The sequence below is a fragment of the Lynx canadensis genome, chromosome A3 (assembly GCF_007474595.2).
Source record: "Lynx canadensis isolate LIC74 chromosome A3, mLynCan4.pri.v2, whole genome shotgun sequence".
NCBI classification, from domain to species: Eukaryota; Metazoa; Chordata; class Mammalia; order Carnivora; family Felidae; genus Lynx; species Lynx canadensis.
This window is the reverse complement of record NC_044305.1, coordinates 104,360,493-104,378,479: the sequence shown is the minus strand read 5'-3', so window position 1 is coordinate 104,378,479 and position 17,987 is coordinate 104,360,493. Positions and strand designations below refer to the sequence as shown.

General features: G+C 58.6%; 1 protein-coding gene across 1 annotated transcript in view; it reads right to left on the bottom strand.

Moving 5' to 3' along the window:
- The window catches only part of KCNIP3 (potassium voltage-gated channel interacting protein 3), an 82,748-nt gene extending 66,371 nt beyond the window's left edge, over positions 1-16,377 (bottom strand). The window contains exons 1-2 of the mRNA XM_030311180.1: positions 16,238-16,377; positions 3,668-3,833 (exon numbers count right to left, since the gene is read on the bottom strand). Coding sequence (XP_030167040.1) covers positions 3,668-3,833; positions 16,238-16,336 — 265 coding nt within the window. The 5' untranslated portion in view covers positions 16,337-16,377. The remainder of the gene's footprint in view (positions 1-3,667; positions 3,834-16,237) is intronic.
- Between the last annotated feature and the right edge of the window lie 1,610 nt (positions 16,378-17,987).

Sequence of the window (17,987 nt, the reverse complement as noted above, 5' to 3'; positions counted from 1 at the left end):
CCACTTTGGAGGAGGGGGCAGGAGTGTGTCCGTTTGCTTGAGGAACGGTTACACGTATCACACAGGCGCATGTGGCTGCCTCTCCAGTGTCCCTACCAGAACGACAAGGGACGTGGGGGCATTCCCCGGAGTGACAGGCAGGGCCCTGGCCTCGCCACATCCAGGTCTCCTCCTCTGGTCTTCTAGAGTTTCTGTGAACTTCCCACCGGTCTAGAGTAAATGCCTCTCTGGACAAAACGGGCCAGCCTGGACTCGGTGGTCTGTGGCCAAGACCCCAGGTTATTCTGTGGGTGGTATTACTGTGACAGTTTTACAGTTGAAGAATCCCAGTCCTACTGCCCTCATGGGGAGCCACACTTGAGGAACGGGTCTATCCAGTTGGTAGCCTAGCCCAGCTCCTGGAGGGTTGTTCTGGTATCCTGACAGGAAGGATGTTTAGATGCTGTGGAGACATGCAGAGCAGGTCAGAGTCCCAGAGTCCTCTGGTCCCTGAGGACGAGCCCCCCAGTATTGGTGAGGGGCACACTTTTCAGCTGGGGACGGGGGCTCCTCCATGCTGCCTGCCCTGTGCTCCCCGACTCCCGGGCCCATCTCAGAGGCCACCACTGCAGGGTCCCTCCCGACTCCACACTGGGGCCTCCACAAACCAGGAGGGACGGACGGCCCGGCACAATGGCAGCTGGTCTAGCCCTTGCCCTCTTGACTCCTGGCCCCTGAGTGCCACCCCCTCCTTGACACGGTGGCCTAAGCCTCGGGCACATCCCTATGTTTTACTGGGCCTTGGCTTCTCCCCCCAAAGCTGTCCCAGAAATGTGTCTCTGACCTGCTTCTTCTGAGTGGAAAAACCCCTGACAACAAGGGTGCAGTGTCTCGGCCTTGTGGCCGCTTTCCACGGGCACCCGCTGCCCAGGACACCGCGGCTGGGCCCTGCTGAGCTCAGGGGCTGGGCAACACTGAGCGACATCTATTGTTTCTCTGCACCCAGAGCCTTGAAGTCTCCTGAAGGAGCAGAAACGTCTCACTTCTGCACGGTTTAGCATTTCACATGCACACGAAACCCTCAGTGTGACCGACCCAGTAGTGGCATCCTGGAGGGACACACAGAGGGTGTATTTGGACTAAGGAGCTTGGGGCCGGGAGCTACGCCTAGTGGAGACAAGGGGTGCACCGGGGTCTCGGCCTCTCAGTCTGTGGGGGTGGCCGCTGCCTCCAGAGATCCCTGACGGTCCCCGAGAGAGAAAAGATACGGAAGACACACATCAGGGTGGGCACCCTGCCTGGAGCACAGGGAAGAAGCTCCAGAACCCTCGCTCAGCCCCTAATATCCTGTGACCTGCGGAGTCACGTGACCTCCCTGAGTTTCAACCGACTTTCGTAAAAAAACGAGGCGTCCGCAGCGCCTTCCTCACACAAGGAAATAGGATCTTGTTTTTGCACGTTTCACATACCCTCGGAGCGCCTGGCGTGGTGTCTGATAAACAGGTTCACGCAGGGGAAGGCACCAGGCTGGGCCTGAGCCATGGGTGGGGCCCCGGGCCCGGCTCCACTCCCCTCCACACCCCCCCCCCACACTCCACCTCCCGCTCCTGGCCCCCTGCTCCTGCCCCCCTGCTGGCGGCTATGACAAGTCTTTAGCAAACACATCCTGACAGCGCAGCACAGCAATTAACCTGAAAGACCCTGGCCTCCAGGAACCCGCCCCAGCTAAAGGTGGGACCTGTGGGTGCGGCCCTCTCAGCCCCTCTCCTTGTGACCTTGAACACACCAAGCCCGCCTCCAAGCTTGCTTCTCTCCATGCCCACCCACACTCATGGGTGCAAAAAGCCTCAGCCGGGAGGTGGCACATCACACTCCAGCCTGATGCTTCGTGCCTCCAAATTGCAAGTTGGAGATGGGGCCCAGCAGGCGTGAAGCCCCGGGGCGAGGTGGGGGAGCTGGATGGAGAGGATCAGGGAGAGAGACACCGAGGTGCTGGTCTTGTGCTATGCCAAGAAAAGCCTGGAGGGGGCGCCTGGCTGGCTCAGTTGGTAGAACATGCGACTCTTGAACTGGGGTGGGGATCAGGGCTCGTGAGTTTCAGCCCCGCCTTGGGTGTGGAGCCTACTTAAAAAAAAAAAAAAAAGAAAAAAAAAGAGAAGCCTGGGGTGTAAGGCCAGTAGGGCCTTTGAACCTCAAGCAACACAAGCCGTGTCAGTGGGAGCAGACCGACCCCGCGGGTGCACACAGCTGGCCACACCGCAGCGCCCCGGCTCACCTCTGCCCTTGGTTTCCATCCCGACAGAAAATGGAGTTGTTTTTGCCCTGCTGCAGAACAGACAGCACTACAACGATGCGAGCTTCCCAGGTGAGCTGTTTGCATGAACTTTCGGCGACTTCACGTTTCTGCCACGTGCAAAAACCTATCCTCCCATCGTTGCCCCGAGAAGTTGGGGAGCACACGTGGACCCCAACTCTGTATTCACGTGCACTCGTGCTTCTGTGAAAGGCCTGAGCGCCGAAGGGGGGTGGGAGGAGGGCCGGAGGCAGATGGCAGCAAGCAGCACAGATGGGCAGGGGCTCTGGGGGCAGCGGAAGGGAGGGGCTGGGCCCATGCCGGGAGCACCCTGAGTGGGGTTGCGGGTAACGGACAGGGGCCTGGTAAGTGGCAGCCCCTTCCCCTCACACACTCCGTGGAGGTGACCGCCAGCCGCCTTGCCTGCTACAGACCTGGGCCATCCCCTCCCCTCTCCTCCCATCAAGACTGGGAGCCTGAGGCCATGATCGACGCCCATTCTCCGGGTCAGAGGGACTGAGGCTCCCCGGAAATCACGCAGAGAGGGCTGTCGGTGCTCAAGTCTGCCCTTTTCCTTAAAGGCAAAGCGGCAGATTCTGCTGCACGCCTCGTGCCTGTGATCACACGCGTGTGGGTGTGCACGCGTGGCTGCGAGGGGTGTGTGTGTGCGCCCACATGTGCATGGGGGGGGGGGCGCACGCTTGTGTGTGGCGGAGGCACAGGTGTGTTGGTCGGTGTGCACCGTGTGGTGGGTGCGCCCGTCCGTGTGAGAGCACGGGGGGGGGGGGGCTGCGTGAGGCCACCTCCGCATCTCTTGCTCTGTCACGCTCAGCAAACATCAAATATCACCACCGGCAAGCGCCAGGCAGCCATTTGCTGCGTTCCCTCAGGACCACCCGCGGTGCGGCACCCCCTCCCCTCTCCCCCCTCCCCCCCGTGAAGAGCCGGCCCCAGCCCCTGGGGTGCACTGGGCAGGACCAAAGAGGGGCTGGGGCGGGGCCTCCTCCTCACTGGGCCTCCTCACTCATTGCCGCCCATCCTTTTCACAGAGGACTTAGGAAGAACGCGTGAGCAGCCCAAGGTTACCCGCTGAGGGTGGGCAGGGCGAGCTGGGCCTGTCAGACTCCGACGCCTGGCTCTACCTTCCCAGTGACCTCGGTGGAATACCGCAGCGCGGTCCCGATCCTCTGTCGCCCCCTCCACGGGTCCTGCTTTGAGCTCAGTGCCTTGCTTGGATTGACGGGGAAAAAGCACGAATGAACGGAAAGTGCCATCTCCCAATCTAGGCAGAGGTTGGGGTCCCAGGGTGGTCTGAGCCCTCGGATAGAACAGAGCGCACAACAGATGCCCCCCCCCCCACCCCCGCCCTCCCTCCCAGCCCGCCCCAGCCCCTACCTGAGCCCTGTGGGGCCGCACTGGACAGGATCCACTTGACCAGGCAACACCGCATCAGGGCCTGGCGGGTGAGCCGGGGCCTCTGCCACTTGACGCCCTCCTTCTTGCTTAGCGGTGTGCGCCCGGGATCCCCCAGGAGGCTGCCATCTGACACCTTCATCACTTCCTGCAGCAGGAACAGGCAGAGCAGCCCTGAGCCCTTGCTCACTGAGAGGACCTCTGGGCCAGCCCCAGCCTCCCGGGCAAGGTCGACCTTAACTCCGCCAGCGTCTTGACCTCCAGGCGTGCATGCCCAGAGGTCCCAGCTCAGCTGGAGAGCTCCCAGGGCACTGCTGACCCTGGTACTGGTCGTCCCCTGCCCCTCTCTCTCCAGGAGCTCTCAGCCGCTGCAAGCCAGAGGCAGCTTCAGGCACATAACAGTGTCCACGGAGAAAAGCAGCCCAGGTGCTCCAGGATGACGGCATGACATCCAAGGGCCGCTCTAGGGCTCTGGGCGCTGTGTGCCTCCTACGCACAGTCCCCTTTGGCCACACCGATCTACTCGGGGAAGACACACTCTTCCCCATGTCGGCACAGCCCAGTGAACCCCACCCCCACCTCAAGAGCCAGCTACCAAGTCGCTTCTCCCAGGCAGCCCCCCAGCTTCTAAAACTCGGGGATCTGGCCCGTCCTTGTGTTCTAGTTCCCTAACAACATGGCTGTGCCGTGACGACTCGCTGAAGGAACTCCCGGACGAGGGCAGGGCTGGGGGTTTCCCTACTCTGCACCTGGCCTGGCATATAGTGGGGCCCCAGAAGGAGGGAGGTGAGGGTCCACACTCGCTCATCAAGCCCCCCATCCTGGCACAGGCCTGGTTGCCAGAGACCATCGTCCAAAAGCCCTCACTGGACTAGAGCCCAGAGACGGGAGTGGATCCATGCAAGGTCACACAGCCAAGTCAGGTTTCCCTCGCTTGGCTGCTGAGCCCTCCATCTTTTTGACCTCGAGGCAAGCAGAGGTTGAAAGGAGAGCCGGGCGATCTCCCCCGTGAGGGGGCACATCGATGGAGCCCTCTACTCCAAGCTGTGCAGCCGTCGAAAGAAGGAACTCGAACAGGTCTGGAGGAATCCTAGAGCGGGGAGCCGTGGAGGGAATGCTGGGAAGTGGGCTCCTTGTCGTGTGCGGCAAGGGACGGTGGCCACGGTGGCCCCTCCGGACATCTGCTGGGACTAGTTTGCTGCCTTTGTGAGATGCCCTCCTGCTGGGATGGCTGTGCCACGGGTGCGGCCTGGCCCATTGGGCCACTGCCATAGGTAGCCCCAGGTTCACTCTGCCCATGACGCATGGCCTGAGTGCCAGTCGTGGGAGGAAGCGCCCCTGGGTGGGCACTAGTTCTGAGCAGGTGGCCAGGACAATGGCCACTGGGGTGGCGAGTTGGTGATATCCTTCCAGGGTCGTGGAATTTCACGCGTGGTACCTTTGGACAGTCCTGAAAAGTATGTGTCTCCCCGAATAAACAGATGTGCAACTGGCCAAGTTCTGCAGACACAGGGCCCCACACGGCCCCTGCATCGGTCAGCTGTCAGGCGTAAGAAGCAGAGACTGACCCAGGCGGATGATAACTGGAAAGGAATCAGCAGGGGGAGGGAGGGGGGAGGGTCCCAGGCCAACCACAGTCCCCCCAGAAAGGACAGAGGGCAAGGCTTGGAAGACAAACCAGAGCAAAGAGCAAGCAAAGGGACAGCCAGACCTCAGCCACAGTCACCCCCCTGAAGAGGGCAGTCAGGTCAACCAGAGCACGTCTGTTTCTGCTGCTTGAATACACTGGCCCTGCTGCTGGCCCCACCAGCCTAGGGTCTCTGGACCTGGGACCCCCCACTGGCCTCATGCACTGCTGCCCCCAGGACCTGGAGACTGCTGTGGGGGGCCTTCTCAGCTGGGTCGCTAGTTCAAGGTCAGGAGTGGAGGAATCTGACTGTCCCAGCCGGATCGTATGCCTAATCTCTGGCTATGAGAGGACCCAGGAAAGCAAGCATCTGGACTTTAAGCCCCTCTCATGTCCTCAGCAGGGGCTTCCTGAAGAAGAGGTAGAAGAAAGTCCCCACAAATGTCCCCTAAACTGTGGAGTTTGTGCAAACGCCCAGGTGAGGGGAAGTGGTGTGCTACATTCTCCAGTTAGGCAGGAGAACCCTCCAGGGGCTGGGTTGGCTCAGGGCTCCAGGAGACCCGTTCATATTTAGGGCTGGACAGTCTGCCTCCGGCCAGCTTTTGATGAAGTGGCCGCCTAGACAGGGTGACATCCACACCCCTTATCCTGATTTCTGGCGCCTTCCCAGTTGCAAGTGCTGTCTCTTATAGTCCACCCTCCAAGCCACCTCCCCAACACCCATGCTCAGCAACGCCCCCTACATTTCTTCCCTACTCCAAGGCTTGCCCTGGCAGTGAGGGGTCAGTGGTGCCCAGAGCCGCAGCAAGGGTGAGCACACACCATCCTGGTGGGGCGGAAAGAGGGCGTGACAGGGGTCCCCAGAGGTCTCCCAGTGCCAGGATGCTGCGGGAGGTCCCCTATATGCACATGCACACGCCATGTACACACAGGTCCTGCCAGGCTGTGTCAGAGAAGCATCCTCTCCATTATTAATGATCTTATTCAGGAGAGAAATGGCCTCGATGAATAAAGTCTTTATTTCAGTCCGGGAGCGGGGAGGGGGCAGATTGGCAGCTGGTGTTTGGTTACTTCATGAATTCTTTGCTGTAGGCTCTGCAGCTGGGGTCAGCGGAGAACCGTCAGAAGGAACACTGCAGTGAGAGAGCATCAGAGCCTCTGTTGGGATCAGGAGCTACCTGCTGGGACCCCCTCTGTCTCTGGACAGGACAGTGCTGGTGCTGGCTCCTCATGGAGCCCCCCGCTAGTCACGGGGATTCTGTCCTGCAGCCAGGCCTAACTAATGTGGGAGAGATGCAGCCTGGGGCCAGGGTTCTGTCCTCCAGGGAAGGCTGGAGGGCCACAGGCGGGCTGAGACCTCCCTTTGTGCATTTCATTCTGGGCCTCGGGGTCATGAAAATCCCACGAGATTGGCAACGCCACTCCTGTGTTAAAGATGAAGAAACTGGGCGCCTGGGTGGCTCAGTCTGTCCAGCGTCTGACTTTGGTTCGGGTCATGATCTCGTGGTTCGTGAGTTTGAGCCCCGCGTCGGGCTCTGTGCTGTCAGCACGGTGCCCGCTGGATCCTCTGTCTCCCTCGCTCTCATGCCTCCCCTGCTTGCACGCTCTCTCTCCTCCTCTCTCTTTTCTCAAAAAATAAAGATTTTTTAAAAACAAAAATAAAGATGAAGAAACTAAGTCCAGCAGAAGTTTGGGGGCATGCCAGGGCCACACTGTCCTTGGGGTGTCTTGGTATTGGTCACAGGCTGTACTGCTCAGGCTTCTGGGGTCGGGTCCTGGAGGGCCTTGGAAGTTGGGGAGGGATTCCAAGCCACCTCACCATGTCAGACTAAGTCTGTGAATGTCCCGATGCCCCTCCTGGACTGAGGAGCCCCAGTGTGTGTGTTCTCCCTGGTGCAGAGAGTTGGGGACAAGAGTGGCAGGAGCCCTGTGCCCTGAGCCTGTGCCCTGAGCCCTGCTTAGGAGGGAGGAGCCCCTATGATGGCCTTCCCCTGTGAAGTGGCTGAGGGGTCCTCGCAAGGAGGAGAGGAGGGGCCCACAGTGACTGAGACAGGGTATGGCCACAGGCCGTGGTCTGAGCCCATCAGACCTTGGGGGAGGGCAGGAGGAGGGACAAATGACCCAAGTGACCGCAGGCCATCCCCATGAGTCTTTGACACCTGTCTGGGAGAGGGTCCGACCGGGCTGTCAAGAAAGTTAATGGCCACCCTGGGATCTGGAAGCTCTCAGGCACAGAAGAGAGGGAGCCCTGAGAGGGGACATATTACCACCCTTACCCCAAGCTGCCTCTGTGCTAAGAGGGACAGAATTGAGGAGAGCTGAGTCAGTGAGGAAACTCCAACACAAATTTCAATCCCCTCCACCCCTGCTAAGGAACCACCCCCCTCCCCCGTGGCTTCCGCTGCATTTCACACAAAACCCCAGTGCCTTGGGCCTGCCTCCAAAGCCCTACTCAGGCCCGAGCCCTGCCTGCCCCGGACTTCCTGTCTCATCTGCCCACCGCCAGCTTCACCGTGCTCTGTGCTCTTTACACATACGGAGCAAGTTCGCACACCACCTTTGCACCGCTGGCCCCTCCACCTGCACCTTCTATCCAGGATCTCCCCATATTATGTCTCACACCACACGTGATTCTTCAGTGATGTCAGTAAAGCTTCAATTGAAAAATATTGCCATATATACAAAAGAGAATACATATATATATATATGTGTGTGTGTGTGTGTGTGTGTGTGTGTATACGAAAAGCTCAAGAAATATTCACAAATGACTGGGGTGAAAGTCCCCTCGTGCTCTTCATAATTCACATGAGAATTTCTCTCTTCCCACTCTTGCTTGCTCCTGGCATCATTTCCATAGGGGACAGAGCCATCCCTCCATCCTCCACGGGCCCCCAGGGTGGCCAGGATTGGGTGACAGGGACCAATGAAGCCAGAAGACCTGTGGCCCCGAGGTCACACAGAGTCCCCAGTGGCACATCTAGCACATGTGGGTGTTCTGGGCCACATCCCAGAAATGCCCTAGGCTGGCCTAAGCTGACCCTGGGGACCTCAACCTAATTTGAAGTCCACAGGGTCCTCAACGGCAGAGACCACAGGTGGGCAGGGTCATTCCCTGACAACTCCGCGCTGAGACTCACAGCTCCTGTCCAGCCAGATGGGTCAGAGCAGGTAGGTCTTAGCTCACTTCCAAGTCCAAGTCTGTGAAGAGCAAGGGAGGGACAGAGAGGACATCAAGCTGGCCATGTACTTGCTACGGGCCAGGCACTGGGTTTGTGTAGAGACTCGTACTTGATGCTCACATCAACCTATGAGGTTCCTTAGACCCTCCTCCAAATCACCCCGCTGAAGGCAAGTCCCCATAATAGGCTCTTTCTCACACCCTCTTACCAAGCTTGCCTGGCTCCCTGCGGTGTGTGTGTGTTCTCTCGCTCAAGGTCAATGAGGAGTCAACCTAACTGTTCAACTTGTCCTGGTGGCTCTGGCCGGAGGTCCCGGGTTCCAGGGGGTGGGGCTGTGCCATTGGGCACCTGGGAAAGGCTTCCCTCTGGTTTGGGAGATGACTTAGACTCTGGGAACCCAGACCGCCCCTCTACCTTTACCTCCTTTTTTATAGAGATGAGGTGTGGCTCCAGCTCGGAGTCCCAGCAGGCCATGGGGATGGGGGGGGGTGGGGAGTGGAATTCGGTGCTGTTGTTTCATGGCAATGTTATGGTTACCTTCTACTTCATCAACAGCTACCCTCTTTCCATTTACAATAACCATTTCAAGATCCCCCTCAAGGGAGCCTGGTGGCTCCGTGGGTTGAGCATCTGACTTCCGCTCAGGTCATGATCTCGCAGCTCATGAGTTTGAGCCCAGCATCGGGCTCTGCTCTGACAGCACACAGCCTGGTTAGGATTCTCTCTCTCCCTCTCTCTCTCTGCCTCTTCCCTGCTGCTTGTGCAAGCACACACTCTCTCTCTTTTCTCAAAAAATAAAACATTTTAAAAATAATCATTTTATATTAACTAATATTGAAATGATATATTTACACTGGGTTCAATAACATACATTAAAAATAATTGCACTTTTTAAAGAAAACTTTCTTTAATGTGCGACCCTGAACATTTAAAACAAACCTGTGGCTCACGCTACGTTCCCATTGGCTAGCACTGTTCTAGATGGTTCTCAGACCTGCCGTTGGAAGCTTGGGACAGCCTCCTCCTGCCAGGGCATACCCTGATCCTAACTCCTCTCTCCTTCTCAAGTCCCAGCTAGGGTCAGTGAGATTTGTTCCAGAGAGGTGGCCCAGTGGAGTATGGGAGGAAGGCTGGGGGACAATGAAGGAGGAGGCCAACTTGCGGGGCTGCCCGAGTCCGGGGGAGGGAAGAGGGGGTGTTGAGCCAGGCCCAGGCAGTGGGAATGGTTGGGGGGGGATATTAGTGGGTATTTAGGATCTGCTGTAGGTGTGGATAGTGGTGGGGGGAGGCGAGGTGACTCCTCAGTAACTATGACACCTATCACCATGGAGACGAAGAAACAGACCGACCCCCTCATGCCTTCCAGCTGCCCCAGAGTGACATCTGGACTTTCCACTAGGAACACCATCACCTGAGAGTTTTCACCACACACAGAGAGGGGCCAGATCGTTTTAAATAAACTACAAGAACCTGGGCCAGCACATCTCACCTGTGACTCCCCACTCCCTGTGGTCAGCTGCCCTGCTCACTGCCCCGGGCACAGGGGGCACAGCTTCATCCTGTGGGGGCCCAGCCCATCTGGTCAAGCCACTAGGGGTGCACCCAGGTGAGACCTTGAAGCAACTACTTCTGTCTCCGTGGTTCTCATCAGCTGGGCTCCAGAGAACCCCCGAAGTGAAGCCCAGAGGCGGCTTGGCAGAGGTTGCCTGTGCGCATGGGGAAGCATGTTGGGAGGGGGGGGTTGCATGGCTGGAGGCAAACCCCAGTTAAAACATTCAGGCTCCCTCCCTCCCAGGTCATGTCATACAAGCAAATGCACGGGTGAAAGGCAGACCCCCAAATATTTACAGACACTTATGGATGAGAAATAGCATGAATGGTCGCATAAGGAGCACTGGGACCCACCGGATGCTGGCTTAGAAGGCACGCTCAGCCAGGGAGAGGGATGTCAGGGAGGTTAATGTTATTTCAGCCCACCAAGTACAGTGGGAAGAGGTCTGCAGTCAGCCAGACAGGAACTTGAATCCCAGGTCCTCACCTCCTGGCTGGGCAGCCCTGGACAAAGTACTTGACCGTGCTGAGCCTCAGTTTCCTCATCGGTAAAATAGGGATAATAATATGCCTTTATAGGACCGTGGGGAAGGTTAAATGAGGGAACATACACAAAACCCCGGCAGGAACACGGTTATCGATAGTCTTCATCCTTCTGATGCCGAGTAAGGTCTGCTGCCCAGGGCAAGGGTCAGGGCCAAGCGATGGCCCAGAGAGAGAGATCCAACTTGCTCTGCTCAGCTGCTGCACATCAGAATCACCTGGCAGCCTCTCCCACATCTGGCGGCCTGGGGCCACATTATTTGATTCAGTGGGGCCTGGGCTGCTCTATTTTTTTTTTTTTTAATTTTTTTTTTTAAATATTTATTTTTGAGACAGAGACAGAGCATGAACAGGGGAGGGTCAGAGAGAGAAGGAGGCACAGAATCTGAAACAGGCTCCAGGCTCTGAGCTGTCAGCACAGAGCCCGACGCGGGGCTCGAACTCACGGACCGTGAGATCATGACCTGAGCCGAAGTTGGCCGCTTAACCGACTGAGCCACCCAGGCGCCCCACTATTTTTTTTTTAAGTTTATCTATTTATTCGAGAGAGACAGAGACAGCGCCAGTGGGGGAGGGGCAGAGAGAGAGGGAGCAAGAGAGATCCCAAGCAGACTCAGTGATATCAGTGCAGAGCCGGATGCGGGGCTCGAACCCACGAAGGAACGGGCAGATCATGACCTCAGCTGAAACCAAGAATCTGACGCTTAAGCTTAACCAACTGAGCCATCCAGGCGCCCCTGGGCTGCTCTATTTTTATAAAGCTCCTCCGTAGATTTGACAGTGCAGCCAAGATTTAGAGGGCTCATCGCACCAAATGGGAAGTTCTAGACCTTGTCTGTGGGAGGAAGGGCTCTCAGGTTCTCAATCTCCCTCGCCGCCTCCCTCCTAGGAAGGCTGCCTCAGGGCCAAAGTCTGGGTCAGCTGGGGGGATACGGAGAGCTGCTCAGATGTGGGGCTGATTGCCCCCCGCCCAACCCTGTCCTGGGGACAGCAGCGCAGGCGGCTCACTGAGCAACCACTCCTCATTGCTTGCTCTATTTCCATCACTTGAGACAGATGGCAGGAAATGGCGGTGGGCGTCGTGTCGTGCAGGCCCCAGGGATTTGGGGGGGGAGGCTTTGGGGGAGCCTCGATTCTCCACCCACCCCTGGGTACCTACAGATGCAGGCCAGGCAGCCAGCCTTGTGAGGGGGGAGCTGAGACTGTCCTGAGTCCCTTGCCACACTTGCACACAGCACGCACGCACGCACGGCACTGGAGCAGGGGAGGGGAGGGCTGGGTCGTCCCTGCCCTTCCTCTGATGGCTGCCACCTGGGCTAGGACACAAGCTCCCCACCTGACCCTTGCTGTGTAGGCAATGAGGGTGTCCCATTAACCCAGGGGTGGACTTGACCTGATCACTGACAGGCATTCTCCTGCTGGAGTGCCCTTCCCAGGCTCTGCTCGGGATTCAGAAAATAGTAACATTGACACCTCCAACCATTTATGGAGCTCTTGCTATATGCCCGGGCTGTGCTAAACAGGCTGGTGTAGGATCTCATTTATCTAGGAGGTGGATGATATTTCCCGCAAGAAAATGAGGAGACCATGGCACAGAGCAGCTAACTAACTTGTCCAAGGACGCACAGCTAATGCATGAAGGGGCTGGGTTTGAGCCCAGGTCTTCCTAATGCAGAGCCAGGTTAACAGCCAACAAGGTGCAGCCATGTTACCGCCCCAGGCCACCATCGTCTCCTGGCCAGGGCCCTTTGAATACCAAATAGTGGAGACGGGGCTCTGTTCTGTAACAAGCCAGTGGGCATATGTGTGTACATATGGGATGGGGCATGAGATCTGCCTCCTGGCGCTTTTGCTAGTGCCCCCCCCACCTTTACCCCCAGCCTCCACTGGGCAGCACAAGGGTACCGACCTCAGGGGAGGGCCCAGCACAGGCTATGAGTGCATCTAGGCCCAAATGGGGAGACTGAACCTCAGAGAGGGGACGGACCCCGCCCAAGCTCACAGGGTCAATTGGGTGGAGTTGGCCATAGAGTGCCCATCTTGAGAGAGGATCTTAAAACAGAGTCAGGGTGGGCTGGGCACAGGGGCATTGGCACCAGCAGCAGGTGGACTCGGGTTTACCCTTGCTTGCCCTGGAGGTGCGTGCCAGGGGGTGGGGGCAGAGCTGGAGATGAGGCCAGTGAAGACCCGTGTGGGCTTTGCCTGGCTGAGCATGGCACAGGCCCATGCCTTTGGTGTCGGCGGGGGGAGGCGGGGTGCTGGACAGAGACCTGAGGCAGGAGACCAGAGAGGAGAGGCTGGGCCAACTGGGAGGTGGGACAGGCCCCCTCTCGGCTGTCCCGCCAAAGCTCAGCTTAGTTCCCCCTCTCCAAACTCTGGCACCTGCCAGCCCCCTTGGTTCTCTCCATGTCATGTGGCTGCTTTGTGGCACTCTAGGACGGGGGCTGATCGCAGCTGACAGATGCACCTGTTCAAGGGAAACATCAGTCAGCTGGGGATGGGGAGCTGGGTGGGGGCACAGTACACAGCGACTTACCCCCCATTATGCCCTCCTTCCTGTCCTGTTTCCTTCCGGCCCTTTGTCTGGAGGACCAGCTAAGAGGACTTGCCAAGTTCTCTCTCCTCTACTTTCTTTGCCTTGGAAACTAAGGTTGCCCTTCTCCCTCACAGAGGCCACATTCAGGGCTCCACAGCTGCTCCTGGGCGTCACCAGAGATGCCTTGGAGTGGGGTAGGGAGAGCAGATGGGCCCCAAGCCAGCCTGAATCAGCTGAGCACCTCCCACTCCTGTGGAAGATTTTGATAAGAAAAGGGATCCTGATTTCGAAAGATTGGGATCCTTTCCTTTGCAGTCCGGATCTGCAGCCCGGAAAGGGACCTAGGGCTGGCTCAAGGTCACATGGTCTAACCAGGGGACATGGCCAGGGGCGGGGTCTGGCTTGTGTGCTCACTGAAGTTTTCAGAAGGAACAATGGCCACAAACCCATGGAGCCAGCCCCCAGCTGGGATGGGGCACTCCCCCAGCTTCCTGCTTACAAGAATGCCACTCTCCCTTGTAGTCTTTTCCCAGGACGTCCCCAGCCCTCCACCAAGCCCTAGGGAACTGGGCTCTGGAGGAAGAGGGAGCAGGGTTTGAATTCCAGCTATAAAACATTTCAGCTTGCAATCTAGGGCAGGCCTCAGTTTCCTCATCTATAAAGTGGGTACAATACCAAGAGCTACCTTGTGGGCTGCACGGGGGTCCAGGGAGATAATGCAGGTGCAGGCCCTGCTGGAGAGGCCAGGCAGGGAGAAGCCGCCACCTCAGCGATCCTGCCCCTCAACCTGCCCTTCTCTCAGACCCCACTTGGGCAACAGTCAGAGGCACTTCGCACCCTATCTCAATTCGGGGCTTTGATCTCTCTATCTTTGAAAGTGGGTGAACAAATTCGGGCCCACCTCCCGTAAGTGGCCTGCAAGAAGGTTGGAAGCTGGGCAGATAGCTGTTCCTATTGCATAGGCCGGGCCACGAAGACATCACTCCCTGAAAACCTAGGACGGCAGCTCGTGCCTGCCGCGGGAGACCCTGTGGTTCTGTTTGTTCCTTTCCCCTAAGAGCTCGCGGGGTTCACGCTGCACAGGCTGCTCCCCTCTCTGAGCCTCAGTGTCTGCAGAAGGGGAAGGGGCAGTGCCTGCCCCCCTGGGGCGTCGTAAGGATCCACAAAGGACTGGGTAGTGCATGGAGAGGCTAACGGACCCATGGGGTGTTATTGGGGGCAGCCACTGACCATGACTGACAGGCAGCTGAGGGCAAAGGAGTCGGGCCAACACCAGCCTGTGCTCTGAACTGCGGTCCCGCCTAGAGAGGAAGATTATTTCCCCCAGTCCCCCTGCTGACCTTGGTGAGGGACTCAGTGGTGGCTCCCCTTGGGACCCCTGTCCCTGCCTGGCACCCGTTCCAGTCTCTGGCCAGGCCATCCACAGGAAGGCCACCGGCAGGCATAAGGCACAGTGAGATCCGCAGGGGCCTGGGAGCCTGCTGGACTCTGCTCACCAGGCAGGGGAAGGGAGGGAGTGACCGCCGGCAGGTAGGGCCGGCAGAGGAAAGGAAGGACTGTCTCCCGTTTGGTGGATGGAGCAGGCTTGCGTGCACCTGTGTGCGGCCTGAGTCTAGAAACCCCTCCCGCTGTGTGGGCTGGTCGTGCGTGCGGCACAAGCCAGCTGTGGGCGCGGTCACAGGGCACGCTTGTGTGGTGCGTACTATGCCTGCGCAGGACCTGTGCTGGCCGTGGCGTGTGTGTGTGGTGAGTGCAGAGCAATATGCCGGTGACAGGGCACTAAGTTTCTCCGCTCTTGCCCTGGAGGCTGCTGGGGGGATCCGCGATGACAGGAGAGAAAGCATCTTTCAACGCGCCCTGTCGCCATGCTTGAAGGGTTTCATGTCATCGCCGCTGCTGGTCCTCCTGTCGCCCCTGGGAGCTGGATCAGAGAGGCCAGGGGTGGCCCGGCTCTGGGGAAGTGTGGCCTGGAACTCTGGGCTGCTTGTCCTCATGGGTGAAAGAGAGGCAGGAATCCACCTCCGGGGGGCGGGGCGGGGGGGGGGGGAGGGGAAGGTCGGGGGAGAGCGCAAGATGTCAACCCAATGTCTATCCTTCCTTGCTCACAAGACCCTGATCTTATTTGAGTCATTTTGCCCGTCCTTCTCTCTACTTCCTGCTGCCTACATGTGCTGGCTGGAGCTCCAGCAGCCATGTTGGACTTTAAGGTAACCTCAAGAATGGAAGCCAGTGAGACCAGATGGAGCCTGAGTCCCTGCTGGCCGTGGGGTCTCCGTGCCAGCCCTCTGTTGCCTCCCTCTGGACTTGAGCTCTGAGAGAGAAACGTGACCAACCCTGTTCAAACCTCTGTTAGTCGGGGTGCTCTGCTACGAGTGGCCAGATCCAAGCCTGACGCCTCTCCTTCTTCCCAAGCAAGACTGTCCCAAAACATGTGAGGAGCTTGTAAGGCATCAGGACAGATTTTTCTGAGTGTGGGATTCTGGGATTCAGCTTGTTTTCCTTTCCCTCCTTCTTCTTCACTTAGTCTTCAGCCTCCCAATACTCTGCCACTAGCTCTTGAGCTCTATCCCAGGCATATTCCTCGCCTGCTCTCTTCCAACCTCCCAAGCCAGCCCCGCAGAGTGGGAACTATTAGCATGTGTCCCTGTTAGGGAGCTCCTAAGCCCTGCGGGAAGTGGCGTTCATGAATTATTGAACAATTAAAAGATGTATTCATGCCCCTGCCTTCAAGCCTAGGCCACCCCCTCCCAGCGCTCAGCCTTCCCCCACCGGTGGGGCGAAGGGCTGGGGGCACAAGGCTCAGGGTCAGCGGCCCTGGCACTTGCCCCAGGGACCCAACTGAGCAGGACCAGCCCACCTGCCTGACCCCCAAGCTCCTCCTCTGTCCAACTTCTATGCCACAATCACCCTAAAGCCTCTCCAGTCCACAGGGGGCCCCAGAAGTCTAGCCTCCCAGACAGGACAGCCCAACATTTACTTTCCAAAGTGACCCTACAGGGGACAACAGGGCTCGAGGTCAAAGGCGGAAGCACAGCAGGGCTCCCCGGTCCGGGGCCACCCTCAGAAGCCCTCGCTCCCACCACCGCTGAGCGAGCCCCAGCCCCTCCGGCGCCTACCTTCGCCCGCTGCATCCTGGGCGCTGAAGGAAACTGTTGCCGGCCTCCCCTCTTCGCAGCTGAGAACAGGACTGCCGGGCCGGCTGGCAGCTGCCTCATGTTTGCTTGGACCCAGACGTAATTGCTACGGGCGGCTCCTCGCCCGCCCCCCTGCCCACCCCTCCCTCCCCGCCTGCTTCTCCCCGCTCCACCCCTTTGCTCTGCCTCCTGCCTCTCTCAATCCCTCTCCCTCCCTCCCTCTCACTCTTTTCCCGCCCTCCCCTCTTCCCTCTCTCCCCCCCACCCCTCTCTGATAATTCTCAGTCCCCCTCCCGGGCTCTCTGTCCCACTCTGGGTATAAATGGTTCCTAATCCTTCCCTCTGAGCCTGCTGAAGCCCCTTTTGCCTGGCTCTTGGCTCTCCCCTCTGCTCCTGTTGCGGGGCTGGCGTCTCTCTCTCTCTGCCTCCCCCGCTGTCTATCTCTTTCTCTAACGCACACACCCTCTGCTCCCCTACCTTGGTCACAGGAGGGTGGAGTGGTGGGTGCAGAGAGCCTCCACTGGGAGCGGAGGGGGGGTGGGGAGGAGAGCTCCAGCGCCGACGGGGTGTTGGGCAGGGAGCCTGGAGAGCCTCCCCTAAGGCATTTCCAGAACAGGCCAGCCCCTCCCCTCCCTTGCTTCCCCCCACACAGAGACAACCTCGGGTCATCTTAGGGGATATGGGCTGCGGAAGAGGGATCTGGCTCCCACCGAGGCTTGGGGTCTTCCTGGTGCCCCTCCAGCTGCCCTGCAGACATCCTCCGGCCACCCCTGGTGCTGGGGCATCCTTTCTAGGGACATCATTCTGGGTCGCTGGGTTGGAAGTGGCCGCCCTGATGGGGGCTCATCACTGGAACGGGTGACAGCCACCTGACCACATTATGTGGGTCACACACAGGGGTCTTCCAGCTCTTTCGTGTGTCCCTCCACCTTCCACTTGCCTCCCTTTTACCCCACATGGGGCCTTGCAGTGGGGAGCACCTCCTGAGCTCCATTATATGCCAAGACAGCCTGTCTCTCCAGGGCCTGTCCTCTGTCCCCAGCTGGGTCCGAGGTTGGGACCACATCAGGGAGGCTGGGGGACCTTGCCAGATCTACTGCGAGATGGCGGAAGTGGAGGAAGGGGGTGAGGGTTCCCTGAGTTGGGGAGGGGATCCTTCCTGCCCCTCAGGAGGGCAGAGTCCTGGCCACTTGCTCAGTCCCGGGAAACCACCCAGGAGCCAGGTGCCCAAACCTCCGCCAAGTTTCCCTTTTCTGCACCCGAGGGAGTCAGCCTGTGCCAGTGGTTCCCATGGAAACAGAGCCTGAGACACCCCCCTCCTTTGCAGCATGCATGGGAGCACTGCCCTCCTTCTCTTTTTTTCTTTTCCTTTTTTTTTTTTTTTTTTTTTTTTTTTTTAGCCAGCCAATTAGCTCCAACTTCAGATCCTCTGGGGAGGAAAATAGTCTGGAGCTGTTGACCCACTGAGGCAAGAAGACTGCTTCCGGCACAGGAGACAGCCCAGGGGTCCTGCCCTGCCCGGACAGGCTGGACCTCAGGCAGGAGCCCCAGGAAGAGGGTTGAGAGGCTGTCTGTCAGGGGCCAGGCTCTCTGGGGCCAAGTTCCTTGCACGCTCCACCTGTATTCTGAGAAAGCGCCCACAAGCAGGGACTCACTGAACATTCTGTCTTCACAGTGGCCTTGGGAGGAAGGCCATTATCTCACTTTGCAGATGATGAAAGAGAGACCCCAA